Source organism: Excalfactoria chinensis, chromosome 22 (assembly GCF_039878825.1).
Source record: "Excalfactoria chinensis isolate bCotChi1 chromosome 22, bCotChi1.hap2, whole genome shotgun sequence".
Taxonomy (NCBI): domain Eukaryota; kingdom Metazoa; phylum Chordata; class Aves; order Galliformes; family Phasianidae; genus Excalfactoria; species Excalfactoria chinensis.
In genome coordinates, this window is record NC_092846.1 from 2,210,173 (window position 1) to 2,227,941 (window position 17,769).

Consider the following 17,769-nt stretch of genomic DNA (forward strand, 5'->3'; position numbering starts at 1 on the left):
CAGCGTACCGATGAATGATGGTTCTGCCACTGAAATGCAGCCCTTGCTACGATGCAGGGCAGCAGCCAAACAATACGAGCTAGGAAGAGGTGAGGGACTTTCTGGCTGGGATGTTGTAGGGGGAAGAAGACAATAAGACAAAGGGCAAAGCCAGGCTTGCTCATTTTCCCTGGTGAACTCGAAACCAATGGTTCAGAGCACTCCAGATACAAGGCTGACTCCTCTTTGCAGAAAGCTGTCACATCAACATCAGGTTTTGCAGGCTGCAGCACTCTCTTCTCCATGAACTTTGGCTCTATTGACTGATTTCAGTAGAGCCCAAAAAGGTGAAGAAAACATTCGCTACAACCAGCAAAGAAGCGGCACAGAATGGAGCTATTTTGTTTCCTTCTGCCCCACTGCAAACGCTTCTCAATCCCTCCCGCTTTAAGTAATTCCTGCTCTTTTTCCTAACTCAAAGGAGAGATTCTTGTTAGAATCCAGCAGCCTGCATGAGAGCTTTCCAGCCATACCTTCACGACCTCCCAGCCCCACTGCCTGTACTTGACATCGTGTGTCAGCCTCCACATGTACACGTAGCTTTCCACCACTTCTGGGCGCAGGATGTAGTAGCGCTCGCTGAGTCTGGTTGCCATGGCTTCAGTTCCAGCATCAAAACGAAAGGCTTCAGGGCCAAGTTTGGTATCTAAACAAAATCACACACGGTAATAATCAGTTTGAGCAAGCAAGTAAACAGACTGTCCAGGTGCTTTTATGCTGCTCAGGATGCAGACATTTGACTCAAGCTTGCATGAGGTCAGAAGAGAAGATCAGTCCTGCCTGTGTGCACGTGTCAGAGTTGCTGCTCATCCTGTGGTGTGTCTGGTTATCATTTAAGCTGAGGATGAAACATTTCTGAGGGTGAATACAACTGACAAAAAAAAAACAAAGACCTGGACCAGATCTGAGTGTGAAGAGAGCAGAGTTCATCACTGCAAGCAAGCTCAGGGCCCAGGTGAGAGCATACAGAGAGGCTGACCATTTCCTAACGCCTCAAGGAGAAAAGTCAGACCCTGTGACTGAACCTGCCACCACTGGGGTATCGATGTGGATATCAATGTGCTGCTCCTAGACTGGGGGGTTGTTGTTTCACAGTCACCAGTAGAGCAGATTGAGCCACTTCAACTGCACTGGTGCATGGAAGCTACAAGGGGAGGTACCTGGGACCTGCAACCACTTCCTCTGCCTTTCCTTCTTGGTCTACTGACAGCCTTAAAAAAAGGACATCATGTGGATGGGCAAAGCTTAATCCATTTCACTGATATTCATGAATAAAACATGACAAGTACCTTGATATTTTTTGAGTGCCCCTTACGCAAAGCTCTCAATCTCTCACAAACATCAGCTAGCACTCAGATCGCACCTTCAAGACGTACTTCCATCACCGTGCCACATCAGGCTTCTCTTGCTGCACCTCCACATTCATCACATGGCTGCGTTTCAGGCAGTCATTTTATTTTTATACGTACTTTGCACACTTTCTCTGGGCCCTCCTATCTACGTGGGGATCTAACAGTGTCTGCCGGTTGTGCTATTTGCTGAGAGCTGGTGCACAGACCCTCTGCAAACAATGAGCCTGCAGAGATGACAGCACTGTAATCAGTGTAGGCAGGCCTGCCATTGTCCTTTTTATGCTGATGGATACTCTTAAAGGTGAAAAGTGGCTGCAGGCACTCACAGCCAGGGGATTTTTAGTTTGGGAGATTTGCTTTATTTCTCTAAGAGCTGGGGGGGGAAACACTAAAAAAATCACCTACCCTATTTGCAAATATAATTTCAGGTTAACCTAAAGCTTGTTAGGCAAGTGTGCCAGACCACAACTGCCAATACAGCCTTGCTGATTTGGTGAAACAATCTTTGCGAGCAGTGCAGACAGGATGTGTTTGACAAGGTCTTGGAAAGGTGACTGCTGCTTTTCTGCCTGCAGGCTCAGAAGAGCTATAGAGATGCTTTCAAAGAAAGGAGTAGAGTCCAAAGCAAGCTTATCTTGCTGAAAGCCCTGTAGGCAGAAAATTTACCCAGTCTCTCATTCATTGCCAGTCACTGCTCTCCCAAAGCACCAACTGATAAGCACACTGTGCAGGTAAAATACATCGTACTGGACTTGTGAAAATGAAAGACTTAACCAGTCTCTCCTTAGACAGCAGGGAAGGGATGAGTAATTTCATTTTTCCAGTTCCTATCAGCAGCTGCAGGTCTCCTGCTGGCCTTCTCAGCTGCTCTGCTCCATACAGTGGGGCACCTTGCAGTTAACCACTGTTAATCTCCTGCTTTTGTTTGCACAGGGATGTGAAAGGACAGACTTGATCTGTAGTCTTGCTGGGAGAAGGCTACTTCTGGGACTGCTCTGGGACTGGGAGGCAGGCCTATGGTTCAGCTCTGGCTTCATCTCCCAGCTCTACCACAAGAGCACACATCTGTCTGTCCCTCCAGCTGTCTGCTATGCAAAAGACAGTTCTCTCTTCTAGATAAAAAACAAGTGGAAACTAGAAGGAGGGATGAAGTTGTTGCTGAAGCACAAAACACTCTGTTGCAACCCACTGTCACATGAAAACCGAGTCTATCAAACTGCAGACTCTTCCTTACTAATGGTTTCCAGGCAGCCCACAGGTTTACCTGAGCGTGCATAAGACTCATGACACGTGTTCGTTATTTCTGCAGCAAGATCCATGTAGTGTTGCTTCTTCTCTTCTCCCCCATGCTCGGCTCCTAGTGCTATCATGCCCCCGGAGAAGCAAGCCAAGTGGCCCATTTTGTGGTCCAAGATGCCGCCCCTCCATTCAGCGATGTAGGTCAATCCTCCCGCAGATTTTTTGACCAAGTGCTTTTCTATTGCCTAAGGAGGAGAAAAGCAGAATCTTAGGAGACTTAGTGGGTAGGGCGAGGAGTGAATATCAGGCGAACTCAAAGACATACAACACTTCTAGCAGAAACAATCTGAGGAACAACGTCCCCCACCAAAGACACAGCGCACCACCCCGCTCCGTACCTCTAGTGCATCATCGTACATCTTTTTTGCTTCAGAGTCCTTCTTGTCTGACATCAGCCACGACTTGATGAGGTACTCATAGAAGCTGTCTCCAAGCCCTCCAATAGAGACATGGTCTGCAGTGGGAAAGCCAAAGAAGAGCTCGGGTTCAGGACGTGCAGTGTGTAGCTGTGTTAGCAAGAGCAAATAACCATGTCCTGTTTGATGCCTTTTTCTTTCCTCCTTTCCAGTTTTCTAGGAAGAGTTTTCAGCATCACTTCTTTAGAAAGGAAGAAAGGAGGAATGTGCAATCCAAAGAAAAGCTTTCTTTCCCTTTATAAAACGTTTTACAAGTTCACTGAAGCCATCCGGATGTCATATTTTCCAAGTTACCAGTACTATAACTTAGGGATACTGCTCGTTTATGAAGCAGTCATCATAAATCCCAGTCCCATAAACAAAGTGCAATGGCAGGTATTGACAGACCTCCACCTGCACGAAGCTGCCAGGTGCTGTCTCCCTGCCTCAGGAAAATGCATGTTAGATCAGCTATAGCTGCCAGAAAGGGAATGCTGCGGGGACCTCCAGGTTCTGCCATTGGTATTCCTGTCTCATAGCGGGATAGGAAAGGCTGTTGGTGTATTAAAACAGCAGCGTCAGGTATAAAGATGTGCACTGAGTATTTTTCTTCTGGAGAACTCCGACTTTCAAGGCTACCTCATCAGATGCTTTGACCTTAGCAGAGAGGAGGACGCTAACAAACTACACGCTGACACAGGAAGGACAGCTGCAGGTTTCTGCAGGGAACTGCTGGATGGATGAATACCTTTAAACCGTACCACAGGGGAAAAAAGCAACATCAACTCTCTGCAGCAGCCAAGAACGCCCCTTCTTAGAAGAACAAGAGAAATTACCTCCCATGGACTGAACAGTCCCTGTTAATTAACTGTGTCCACCTCTGTGCCTGCACGCTTCCTCATTTTAAATGTAAGCAGGTGCAGCAGGGTTCTGGAGTTAGCTGCTCAGATTTTTACTTCCCCTTTTACTGTCCATATCTAATGCCCCAAGGCTTGTTCTAAATGCTAAGTCCTACCAGTAGGAGAGAGCAACAGCCACACATTTTCCTGACCTTAAAAGCAAACATGACTCGCATGGTATGTCCAACGATCCATGGAACAATCCATAGCAGAACAGTGAGATTAGACACATGGATCCAGGAGAAAAACAACAACAACAAAAGAGCACAGAGTGTTTACAAACAAGGGCTGCACGCTCTGTCTCCAAAGAGATCTCTGTGATCTTAAGTGTGTCGCTCATAAAATCACCAAAGCAGGAGCTCTGGTACATAATTGCTTTCCATATGGCAGCAGCTCAGCCTGTGTTTTCCTCCGAGGCACCGCGCACAAACAAACCTTTCCTTTCAGCAGGGGACTGCACCCTGATATCCTGAAGGTAACAACCACAGGTACAGCACTACCTCTTGGTTTAGAATTGCTGCCCAGCCAGGTCAAAGATTCGCCTCTTTAGAAAATCACTGCAATTCCAAGAAAAACATCTTCCTGCAAAGAGCTTTAATGATGAGAGAAAATGAGAGTCTGGCACCTACAGGGAACATCTCTGTGGCAGACAGCAGCTGCCTCCCCACTTTGGCCCTAATCTATCTCGCATCAGCAGTGTTGTAGATGCAGAAGAGGCTGATTAGTCTTTTCTCTCACTGGAATATGGATTCAGACCACAAATGTCACATTATGAGCAACAGCCGCAGCAGTCTGTGCTGTAAGCTGCCCCATGACGTGACAGTCTAGGAGAATGAACACCCATACTCCTTTTGTGTGAGCTTCTGTACCCCAGAAAAAATAATCAGAGGCTACTTTTAATAAGCTGTGAGCACTAGCAGGCAGTGGGTCCATCTGTATGTCACCAAGGAGCAGGAGTTCAGAACAACAAAGCCAAATTTGCGGACAGAAATAGAGTTAGTGGTAGAAAAGATTAATCCTGAGTATCAAGCTGAGTATTTTAGACGTCTGAATTAAAAGCGCAGCTCTTCAGTTTCCCAGAGATTCAATCAGGATGAGTTATGGCAACAGCAGGTCGAAGAGGCAGGTGCTCCTCCTCTCAGCACTAACAAATAGGAAGCATCAGGGCTGCTTCTGGGAAGGGGTCACATCAGCTGTTGGGAGTAACACAAAGGAAGCAGCACTGCAGGGGTGAAGGAGAAGGCTGGAAATTCGTTTTCCAGGTGGAACATCTCACAGCAGAGACGAATGTGGAAGGAAAGCTGAACTGCTCAGAAAGGGGTTGGAATGAGTGGGAAGATCAATCCGTGGGACAAAGAAAGAAGCTCTGGTTTAATGAGACAGCTGCAATCATTCGAGATACTTTGTTGGGACTCTGCTCAAGCCAATCTCTGCCTCTGACAACTGCTTCCTCACAAAGAATGGACAGAACCAAAATGCACCACACAGGATGCTGAGCACAAACTGATACCTACGCTGCACCCAGTTCCCCGTCACAGGGCTGAGAAAGTTGGGATAAAGGCCCTGTGGTTTCTCCACTCTTTTCAGGACTTTGCGGATGTTGAGCACCTAGGAGAGAACAGAGACAGGAGCCGTGTTACTCCTCTGCTGAAAAAATCCAACACCAATTGGGTTTCACCATCATGGAGAGTTCTGCCATTCACCGGAGTCACCCCCTGGCTGAACACAGCCACCATGCGAGCAGAACCTGCTGATGGTGGCTCTGCAGTGAGAGACCTTCCTGCTGCACTCCACAGTGCTATCCAGCTCGGTGGGATTCTAACAGTGGTTCTAAAAGCCCTGCAAGGCCCCAGCTCTGCAAGCATGAGAAGTGCTTTCCCAGCATTGGTTCAAAACCAATCCCAAAGGGACAGGGAAGGTGATTTCTTTTTTCAAGACACAAATGGACAGGATGGGATGAGTGACTCACTTACGTTCACCATGTGGTCACTTCACTGGTGCCTTCAGTTCCAACAACCAACAGCCCCTTTAATATGCCAGAACAGTCTTACACTCCCAAGCCTCTCTTGGCTTCACCCCAATTAAATCCAACAAGCCTTTCCCATAAGGGATGCCATTAAACGGGAAGCGGCATAAATATTCTACTAAAGCCTACAGAGCAGCTAATATGCTCTATAAACCTTTTATAAAATCAGACAATCTGTGTGTAAAAGCTGGCTGCAGCCCGCAGTTGATGCTTCCAACTAAGTCGTCAGGCTGCATAATATTTACTGACTTTTAGTAGCATGGTGTTTGAATAAAGACGCAGATGGATTTTACTCCTGCTAAAATCACACAAGTCCCAAGCTGCAAATTAATGAGTTGATCTGTTTCTCTGAAGTCAGCTCCCACAGGATGAGCTGTTTGAGCCCCTGTCATCCTACGTTTTCTCTCTCAGAGGGGATAAAGATGAATGCCATCCAATTTCTGTAGCACAGAGCAGACATGGGCAGCTCAGGGGAGTCCAATAGGAAAGTTCTGCCCTTACAACTCCACAGGCATAAGAGGCAAAGAGGAAAACACTGGGGACAGTGGCTTGGTTTGGCTCCAAATGCCACAGTTTGAACCTGGAATACAGATGCAATTTTGGCTGTCACTGTTGCATCTTCTTCCGCTTATGTTTTCAGTGCTCACCTCTCCCTTCCTCCCTTCCAAGTGATGGAAAGAGGCAGACAAAGGGGCTGGCAGCAAATGTAAATGCTCAAAGAAAACATTGGGGTTAATGCTTTACAGAGACAACTGGTGTGATGGGACCCACAAGAGCTACTGGTGACCCTTATAGGGAGCTGGTGCATAGGATGCTCTGAGCCTTGTGACCTCTGCGCACCTTGCAGGATAGAGGTTCCTCAACTCACACCCTACTCTGGAAGGTTTCTCAAACCTCTGCAAGCTTTACTGGTGTTGGGAAGAGGGGCCAGCTGCTATGCTCCCTGCTGTGGGCAAACCCAAGTGCTGCTCTACTCCAGCCCTGTCCCCATGAGGATGAAGTTACCAAGGATGGAGTTGGAAGTACTTGCCTTTTCTGCAAACACTGGGTTGCCAGAGAGCTCGGTGAGGTGCAGGAATTCTAAGTGCAAGGTACCAAATTCTGCTAAGATGCTGCTTCCGGCAGATGCCCAACCCCAACTCCAACTCATGCCACTGCAAGGAGAGAAAAGGGAATCTTCAATGCCAGGAAAACACAGCCAAAGCCTGAGGTCACCCCGCTGCCCCAGTGGCAAACCATGCAAACCTTCCTGTGCTCTGCACCTCTCTGAGAGCTGCACAGACACTGAAGGTGACCTCTGCCCCTGGGTCAAAACAGCCGCTGTAGGTTCTTGCTGAGGGAAGCGGGGCTGAGCTGCCTCAGAAGCAGCACGGCTTTTATTTTCACTTCTCTTTGCAAGAACTGCTTGCGGTTGGTACAGATGAGGCAGCACATTTCCAGTGCCTTTGGGGGAGAAGAGTGGAGAGCATCTAAAAGCCAGGCTATGAAAACAGAAGCACTTATGTTCTTTACAAGAGGCTAAAACCAATGATCTTTCTGAGGCAAAAAAAGGTTTCTCCTCCATGTGAGCCAAGGAAAAGCATTCCGGGTCCAGAGCAGTTTGCATCACCTCCAGGCAAAAAGAGCTATAAGATAAGCAACGTGCTTCCAGCTTCAGACAGCTCGGTCACTCACTGCCACCCACCAGCCTTCCCTCCAAAGGGTCAGGATGCTCTACGACCAACTTTTACTTTGAAGACATCATGGCTAAAATGGGTACCCCAATAACATCAAGTGTCAATGGACTAATTGATCCCTAATCGATTGGTGTTCTCTTATGTATCACTAATTACTGCACTGAAGGCGGGTTGTAACAAATATGACCTCACAAGCAAACTGCTTCCTGAGCTCGTTTAGATGAGAGTTCGGAAGCAGTCGAATGGGGCTGTGTTAATTGCAACAGCAGCTCTATGGGGTCACAGTGGCTGACAACCCTCCCCTGGGAACTTCCACCCAAAAAATGCAGCAGGCTGCTGCCTGTAGGAGCCCTGCTGCCAAGAATCCAAGCTCTGGGTGACAAGTCACAGTAAAACTCAGGGAGAAGTGGTCTGGAGGAAACAGAGCATGTCTGCTATTTGCCCTGGGGTTAAAGAACAGCCTAAAAATGACCCCTGGCAGGAAAACATTTTTTCAGCATAAGACGAGACAAACTGGATCTTTGTATGTGCCATATTCTACAGCATCTCAGAAGAAACCACCTTTTCAAGGATCCTCATCTGCAAGACAAAGGAAGGTGCCTCTTCACAGCCCCTTTGTGAGTTTGCCTTTAACACTGCCCAGTGCAGCAACACCACAGTGAACGTATCATCTTCCCTCAATCCAAAGCAGCAAAACTGACAAGCCAAAAGAGAGACCAGAAGAGGGGGGTGATGAGGAAGGATCTGGGAATGCAGAGAACTTAGGGATGCAGTGAAGAAGAGGAACCATGGAGCTGGAACAGGAGAGGAATCACAGCGTAACACAGAGTGCAGAGCAGCAGCTTTTGTGAAGACCATGTACTTTAGGACCTGGCAGACAACATGGCAATCAGATCGCCAGGATGGAAAACAAGATCCTCTATGGAACATGATACTGAAGCCTGTGTGAGAACATGTTGTCACATAGGGAAACCCATCTCTGGGGAGGGGACAAGAGGAAAATGCCCTGTGAGGTGTAGGAGCAGAGAACGGCAGCTAGCTACAGGAAGAGCGGACAGAGATGTCTTTCTATTTGGGTCCTCAAAAATTGACTTAAAGACAACTTTAGTTTGTTTCCAATTTCTGAACACCGTTTCTACTCACCTACTAAAGCTACCACCAACAAAAGCCGACAGGTGATACAAGACCTGTGCTTTTGAGCTGATGAGCTCTCTGCAACAAACATATGCTTGGAGAAGCTGGACTGGTGAGGCAATCCCTCCTTGCAAAACTCCTCTGGGTTTTGGCTTGGCATGCAGGTTCTCACAGCACCACTTCTTTGCTCTGTTTCCATTTCCACACGCTATCTCAAACCGAATAACTCCCATCACATTCCAGCACCAGTAAGACAACAGATTCAGCTCACATCATCCTTACTCCTAAATCAATTGATGCTCTGAGCCCTCACAGCAGTTTTGTGGCCCCGATGCCAGAGCCCATGCCATTACCATGGCGGATTGTGGGCTCAGTTTCATTCTTATTTCTTTGCACTTAGAAAAGGTCATCAGCAAAACATTTAGGGAATGTCTCGCCAGACACAGATGGTTTCAATTGTCTTCACAAAGGGCACGGGAGGATTTGGCATTTCTGTGAAAGGTTATTCTATGCCGAGTCTTTATCAGTTACAGAAGAAGCAAAATGTCTCTCCTGTAAAAAAGAGACCAAGTCCTGGTGGCAGCGGATTGAATTTGCAGCAGAATCACATGCAGATGGAACAACCAAAGGGTGACAGTGGGATTTAAGCAATGGATCACTAAGAGCCAAACATCTGACAGTCTTGCACTTCACAGATGGGAGCCAAACAGGAGATCTGGGCTGAGAGATGAGTAATGATTTTCATGGCTGCTGTTCCGAGTTTGGCAAGGGGGGAGGATGAAAGGCTTTTGTTAACCCACATTTCCTGCTGTCTGTGTCTCAGCTGGCACGAAGCTTTTAGCCAGGGGAATTTGTCAGTAGGCATCAAGAACCAATGAGCCCTTATTGTCTGCTGGTGAGAATCAGAGACTGCGAGTCCAGCCTGCAAGTTTGTCTCTCTTTTCCAAGCGTCCTTCAACAAGTTATTTAAGCCAGTTCTCCCAAAGCTCCACTCCAGCAAGAGGCCACCACCTACCTGAAATCAAATGCTGTGGCTCTAAGTGAAAGCTACACGCCTTGCTGAGAGCTGCCAGCAGGGAGAGAAATAGAGGATCTGTATCTCCTCTGTTAGTCAGGCCCATCCCATTCCTTTCCAAATCTCTACAGCAATGGAACCTGGATATTTCTGTGCATCTGATTGGGGACACAGCAAAACGTACAGACTGCAAATAACCTTTCCAAAGAAAATGAGAACGAAGAAAACGTTACTGCAGCGAGGAGGCCTGCCAAGAATTAAAGGAAGAAACTGTGGATAGTCCAAAATGAATAAGACACAGCTGGCTTTGAGTCACCTGCAATCTCTGCCAAGGCACTTCTTGGTTCTGAGTTGGCAAAACAAATGACCTCGAAGAATCTGCACTAGAGGGAGGGCAGCTCTGAGAAACTGCTGCTGCTCCTGCTTAGGTGCTGGTCTTTTACATTCAATAATAACATGACATGTTTGTAAGGACGCGTGTCTTGCCTGCCCAGATTTATGACGCCACGTGGGATACCAGTAGGGGTGTTAAAAGCTGGCAAGAGTTTCTCTCCGAGTTCCAAAGCTTTACTCTTGAACACCTGTTAAAAGAGAAAGAGAGGATAAGTGTTTGACAGGCTGCTTGTGAACACGGGTCACCCTGGACAATTTTAAGCCCACTTTTTCAAAGCAGCCATTATAAAAAACTAAAAGCTCTGCCCCACACGGCTCTACCACTTCAGTGATCTGACTGACAACCTCAGTGCTCTGAACTGACCCAGAGATTGTTCTTTAGGCACAAACTCTGTGATTTTCCCAGCGTGGAGATGCACGCTGAATTAAAATCAAAAGACACCTTCCGAGGGTGAAGCCTTGTCAGATTTACAGCGTGTTACTCTACGTGTTGTCAACTGTAGCCACAAAACGCACCACTTCTAAGGACCAATCTTTAACTTGCAACTCAGTTCCATGAGGGATTCCCAGTTCCACGGCTAAGCTGTTCCCTTCCCATTCATAATGCCCGAGTTTTTGAGCTTTCCAATCAAATTACAGCTTATGGTGCCTCGCAGCACAGAATCATCATACGTAATTATTTTGGAACAAACTGTAAGCACTAATCTTTGCTCCAGAGCTTAGTCCAGATCAAGAGAAGCTTGTAGGTGACTTAAGAGATAAAGCAGAAGCCTTTTACCTCTACCCCCCTCCTGTATCAGCCCAAGCTGTCACAGTAATTCCAAGAAAGAAGGAATTTACTGCTCTAAAATCACAGCGCTGAGGAAACCTGAGCTCTCCTGGGGGCTATCAGCCTATTGATATGCTTACAAGGAGGTAGGGATTTGATTCAGAAGTCAAAGCCAGAAGACAGGGACTTGAGTTTCTCCAGGCTGGACCTGGTGCGTATCTGACAGGTACTGCCCTGGCTGCTGACTGCACTTTGAGAGGTCACTGCTGGAGTTTTACAGCTCAATGTGGTTTCTTTTTGCTGTTAACCTGAAGGCTGCCGAAGCTGTGACTGGGCATGGCCTTGAGTGGGCGCACTGAGTCTTTGAGAGCTTTCCCGGGGCAGAATTCAGACAGAAGTCATTCCTGGAAGTCATTTAAATGCAACTCAATTAACAGAGCTGCTGCAAGGATCAATGGTGCCACTTTGCAGTGATGAGCCATCCCATCCGACTACAGCAGGCAGAACACAGCCACAGTCAGCGTATGGCACAAGAGTTAAAGTCTCATTTAATAGCCAGTCTTACAGCTCTTTCACTCACAAAACTCCCTCTTGGAACAGAGTTGTTGCTTCCCTAAGGCCTCTGGGGCAAAGCAATGACCTCTTAATCTCTCTACAGCCAGCTGTAAAATTCCAGTCTGGTTGTATTACAAAACAGATTATGGCACTAAGCCTTTGCCTCTATCAGGATTGAGAGAAAGAAGGGAATCAGGAGTGAGAGCCTTCTGTTTTAACCAGCACTGCAGGAGGAAGGCAGCATCCATGAATGGCCGCTCCACAACACCGCAATGTGGGCTCAGCCCCCCAGCACACACCTGCTGGGCACCAGCACACAGCATGGAGCTGTACCACTTTGTCACACGAGCTAGCAGGATACAGGAACCCTGCCTGGCAGCTTGACAAGCCCTCCTTCCCTGCGCCCCAGGGCACTTCATCTGACAACTTAATGCTGCAGACTGTTCAGGCAAAGTTTGGAGCAACTGCCACCGACCAGTTGCCTTCCTTTGGTTGGAAAAGGACTTGGAGTGATGTTTGATGTAATACTGCCCATGTTTAGAATACAAAGGAATAACAATAAATATAAACATCGCTGCAAGTGGCATTTCAGTGCGGAGCAATGTATCCAAACTGCCCACAAAAGGAAAACTCTGTGCAAATGAGCCACGCAAAGTAATGACACGAGAACTAAAGAATATTAGTGGTGTTTTGATGTACACAAAAACAACAAGTTTAGCCTGTTGTTATGGTGAGATCATCCGACGCTCAGAGAAAAGCTGATGGAGAAACCCTTTCAGCTCAGCCTTGGTAACAGAGTGACACACAGAGCAGCTGACACAAACCTCTTCTCCAGTTAAGTAGTACGCAGCCAGCAGTCCTCCGATGTAGCGGATGTTCACCTCGAACAAGGATGCTTCTCCATTCTGAAAACACACAACGATACACCTGACTGCCAAGTCCACACACAGATGGCAGCTGAGCTGAGCAGACTGCAGACAAAGTCTCCCAGTCCCACTGCAGGACTCCACACCTTCCCATCTCAATGCACTTTGTTTGCTCTACAATGATAGCAGGAAGAGAAGCACCCCAACTGCCCATTCATCTCCAGCTAACGATATCTAAATCAGTTAAGGCAGATTTATGGCCCAGACATTCAACCCTGTCTCGGGTTACACTTTGCAAAGCTCTATGAGATGTATGTTTTAAAGAACAAATTGCACAGCCATATGGAAGAACCCTCTCTGTTTTTTGGTGAAGGCTGCAGTGCATTCAATAGAGTCCCCGTTCAATACCTTCCTGCACAAGGTAGGTTCTGTCATCCAAGGACTCAGCTCAGTTCAGAGCATCAGGAAGGCCCACAGTGTGCATGCAGCCACGGGTGTGCTCAGAGAGAGACGAACTGCATGACAGCCGTCTGCACCAGAGACAGCAGACAGAGGTGGATATGGTTCACTGAACCAGTCACTCAAGAACCACTCACCTGGAACAAGTGTTGCTCTACCTACCCAACCGATGATCAGCAAATGCCAGAAAGGACTGCATTCAAAACAGAACGCAGGCTCCAAGCTGGTCATTCTGCATGATAAATGATTCCTACCCTCATGCAAATGCATAAAGCTGCAATGTGGAAAGATAGTTTGCCAACGCAGCACTTTCAGGGCAAAGTGAAGGGACACCTGGCTCTGCACACCAGGCTGTTCTCTCTGCAGGCTACAAACCAGAGCAAGTGCTCTCTTGAGATGAGAATTGCAGGAGGCAGTGCAGGGCATCCAGTTTCAAGCTGGGCCCTGGGAATCCCTGCCTCACTCTTTGGGGCTGTCAGAGTCACTTGCACAGAACCATTTTGACTTCACCTCCCTGTTCCTCTCTGCTGGGCTTTCTGACACCACCGATCAACCCACAGCATTCATCCTTGTCTCTGCTGATCAGCTTATCCCGCAGACTAAGATTAAAAGCTTTTATGAGATCCAGATGAATTATTTCCCAGTTGATTCTGTCCCTTGTTTATCGATTCAGGAACGTGCTGAGAGCATTCATCACGCTGATCAAATGTGGTCTTCCTTTCATGAATGTGAATGCCAGTCATGCCCACTCACACAACGAGGTAACTGCATGCATTTTTCTTCATGGCAGACAACTAAGCTGGCATTAAAACAGAGAAGTTGGAGCTGTGGTTTGATGTGAACACTCTGCATCCCACTGATGTGATTCCATCAGCTCTCCCAGTAATCACCGAATGGTTTGGGTTGGAAAGGACAGCAGTGATCTACATAGCTCGCTCCAAAAGTAATGCCTCTTTCAAAGCTCCCCCTGCTCAAATGACTCTTAAAAAGGGCTCTGCAATTAGAACTGGCCAAACATGCACTGAGGGCTCCACGATACACACAAGCACTCCCAGTAACAGACTCACCACGTTCAAGTCAAAACTCTTCTCCACCCACGTTTTTGCTTCTTGGAATTCCTCCTCCAGTTCCATGATGTACAGAGTATCTAAGGCATCTACCACCGTAGCTCCTCGAAGACCTCCTGCATTGCAAACAGAACAGTGTGATGAAGGCAATCTTTTTTGTCCCTGCGTCATTCTGAAGGGGCTGAGATAAGCAGGCGTTCCTAGTCCCAATAATGGGGATACCTGGATGGGACTCAGAGTGAACACAGCTTAGGCTCAGATCTTCTGGGAGGACCCACCAGCTCTGAGACCCAAAAGATGTTGCTCTGGAAAGGCCAATTTTCCAAGGCCTGATACTATTCAGAAATACTGCTTCCAAAGAGCAGCTCAAGATCCACACTTTAAACATCAGTCATCACTGCAACCCTTGGACTCGTTTCCCAGCTCTTGTCCCAGACAAAACATTCAGGCAGATCCAGTTCTAATCTCTGCTCAGCTGCAAACCCAAATGCAGCCTGTTCCTAATTCAGTTTTAAGCATAACCCTCTTCTGAGGGAAGAGGGCTGCATTTGTACCGTGCAGGAGACCAGGACAGGACTCTGATCACTGTGTCCTGATGCAATGTTCATTATCCAAGGCACAAAGTACTTTTGCACCACATCATAATGCAAGGTTTGCCATCAGCACAACATGCAAATCACAGACACTGTGGGTGTCTCTGGGGATGGCACATGGAAGGCAGCAGTTGGGGCACTTGGAAGCCTTGCTGCCATCCCTCCGTGGATGCAATGCAGCAGGGCTATAGTTATGATGATGTTTTTGTTTGGCTCACATCAGCTCCTTTGTTTTGCTACCTGACTTTAAAACACCATCCCACATTCTGCCAGCAATCCCTGCCTGCCCACACCAGGCTGGCACTTCTGCAACACCTTCAGTTCTACTTCAGCTGTAGTTTTCTTTGAGAGGAAAAACCCAGCCAAGGAACTACCGGAGAGAAGAGAGGAGGGCAAAGGTGAGACACGTGTCATAAATCTTAAATATTTGGCTTTTCTCATTAAAAAGAGACATCATGCCCCTACCCAAAGAATTGCTCAGACCCACCCATTTCTTGCAGGGCTCGTTTATGCTTTCAGCACTCGTCTCCTGCGCAAAAGGCATCCTGCCTTATTTTGTTGATGTTACAAGCCTGCAGTTTTGACACTTTTTCAGCCAGTCAGCACATCATTGCTTTAATAAAAACCCAACCAAGACTTCAGTGCTCAGCCACAGATTGCTGGCTTTCGGATGCTGTCTGCATGAAAAAACAGGGACTGTGGAGAAGAGATGAAGGCAGCCTCTAGAAATCCATTTATTCCTACCAGGCTTGCAGAATGTTCATCTAACTGAAGCCATCTTCCAGCGTGCAATAGATGGAATCAAACAGCTTCTCAATCAACTGATGGCGACCAAAAAAGTCAACCGAGCTGAGGTTTGTGTGGTGTGCTTTCCAAAAGCAGAGGTGATAACATTGCTGCAGTCACAGCTCTCTTTAATGACTCTAATGATTCTTCATTATTAACGACCACATCTTTTTATATTTACATATAAAGAAGAAAACGTGGACACAAGCAAAACGTTTCAAAAAGAGAAGGAAGGGCAGCAAGCGCTGCTGGAGGAACAGCCTGTTACTGTGACAATTCCAATAACACGAATGGGGTTGGTTTGATTTGGTGATATCCCTTCCAGGTCTCTGCTTGGACTTTGTTTCATCAGATCATGACGGAGCTCATGACACAGCATCCAATGGCTGGGACTGCACTCAGCTGCCCAAAGGCTGCGCTGAACACATCCTGGCATGTTTGCACACACAGCCATTGACACCAGCAGGGATACTTGCTTGCCATGCTGATTAAGTTGAGAGAGGTTAGAAAAGAATCCCCTTTCCAGATCTATACAATGCAGTGGGATGGATAGGACCAAAAGGGAAGCAGGTTTGGAAGGAGAAGGAATCAAAACCCACCATCACTTCTGACTTTTGCTGATGCTCCCCTGCCCAGCAGTCGCTTCCATCCTCATGCGTTCCAGCTGAGAAGGTTCTGAAGCACAAACCCTCACGTGCAAACCTTCCAAAGGTGCCCCAAAAATGTAGCAATGACATTTAACAAGACTTTGAGTCTGAGTTTCTGCCTCCATGAATCTCTATGCACCAATAAAATCCCCCCACCTTGCTGATGCTGCTGCACAGCTGGCTCAGAGCGGAGCTACTCCCTGCTTGGAAGAAGCAGGTCATGGTGAAGCTGGTGACCAACAGGAAGGCATGTGCCCAGCAGACAAAGCTCATGAGCTCCTACATTGCCCCATGAGAGTGGAAGGCCATCACGAATGGGAAGGAAGAACCTTTAGGTGGGATCAGGGGAAAGCTGGGAGCTCAGGCAGAACACGGTGATGCTTGTTTGGGGTCCTGGTGTTTGTAACTGAAGGACTTTGCAGTATGACAGCAAACAGGGGCTCTGCCTGGAGCTCCATCTGTGGGAGAATGCAGCAGCTCATGGAAGCAACACAAACGTTCATCTCTGTGGCCCCTCAGACTAAAGGAGGTCCTGTACCACCGCGTCCCAAGCTGTGAGCATTCGCTCTTTTATGCACGAGAAGAATGGAGACAGCCATGCAGGCAACAAGGCTGCTCTGTTCCCACTCCCACCCACCCAGGGTGATCACCATCCATCCCCTCACTTGTGAGCACTGCCACAGAAACCACAAACAAATGTGACATTAATTAACATAACGCCCGTGAAAGGTGCAGAACGGAGCATGATGCAGAGAGAAGGAGGCATTGTATGCATGCTGTCCCCCATGGAGCCTCTGTGGGAACACGCTGTGATGTCAGCCCAAAGGAGCCAGACTGTTCAACTGATACTATCTGAGAGGGGCCTTTAGAAACCACCCATAAAGCCCATAGCAGCTCCTTCCAGTTCGAGGTGCATCAGCTGAATAGAAGGTCTCAGGATCCCCTGCTCCCCCTTTATCCCTGACTCCTTTCTGGTGCCTGCTAGCTCACGTGCCCATTAAAGCCACCTGCAGCAAGAGTTTGCAGGACAAAGCACACTCCCAAAGTTTCACTGTGAGGTTCAACACACATTCACCAGACCAGAAGGGCAATGCTTTGAAATACACACACTGAATATCAATAAACGGGGTCCCCTGACGTGCACAGGTTTCACCCACTTGCACATCCCACAGCCCTGCTCCTTCTTCAGGCTTCCAGCAGACCCTTGTGGGGAAGAGAAAAGGGAACAACATCCTTCTTCTCAATGTGCAATTTAAAGGGAGGTCATGAGAGGCAGTCAGAGGTGGAGAGCACCAGCCCACCACCTGCCAAGCATGCAAAGACCAATTACAGCCTGAAGAGCACTGCAAAGCACCAAGCTGGGACTTACACCAACGGTGGTAACTCTGCTGCTGCACCTGTACCCCTGGTTTTTCTCTCTTTCAGCCCCACTGCAAGCTATGCAGAACAGAACGCAGTCATATCAGAGACAGACACAAGTTTTCATACGGCTTCTTGCAGCCAAGGTGAAAACCTTCAGCTCAGAACAACCTCTGTCTCCACTTCTGCACCCTACAGTGCAAGGTGAAGCTCACAGCACTGCCCAGATTTAACAGCAATTTTGTGACCGAGGAGCAGAGAGCAAAGGACAAAAATCAGGGGAGAGGGACAGAAGTGGACTGTGAAGAAAGAAGAACGACAGTCTGCAGGGCGCTTGCAAAAGCATCCAGGATATTTGCAATGCGTTCCCTTGGCACCAGGAAATAAATTGCAGTTCTGACTGTGTTCAGAAAGTGGTTCACCTTCCCTGGCTGTGCTGC

At 47.8% G+C, this 17,769-nt stretch overlaps 1 protein-coding gene across 1 annotated transcript in view; it reads right to left on the minus strand.

Moving 5' to 3' along the window:
* Nucleotides 1-17,769, minus strand: part of MAN1C1 (mannosidase alpha class 1C member 1) — a 41,550-nt gene that overhangs the window by 2,561 nt on the left and 21,220 nt on the right. The window contains exons 3-10 of the mRNA XM_072355645.1: nucleotides 13,945-14,060; nucleotides 12,377-12,457; nucleotides 10,322-10,416; nucleotides 7,041-7,164; nucleotides 5,499-5,592; nucleotides 3,029-3,144; nucleotides 2,656-2,875; nucleotides 513-685 (exon numbers count right to left, since the gene is read on the minus strand). Of these exons, the coding sequence (XP_072211746.1) occupies nucleotides 513-685; nucleotides 2,656-2,875; nucleotides 3,029-3,144; nucleotides 5,499-5,592; nucleotides 7,041-7,164; nucleotides 10,322-10,416; nucleotides 12,377-12,457; nucleotides 13,945-14,060 (1,019 nt within the window). The remainder of the gene's footprint in view (nucleotides 1-512; nucleotides 686-2,655; nucleotides 2,876-3,028; nucleotides 3,145-5,498; nucleotides 5,593-7,040; nucleotides 7,165-10,321; nucleotides 10,417-12,376; nucleotides 12,458-13,944; nucleotides 14,061-17,769) is intronic.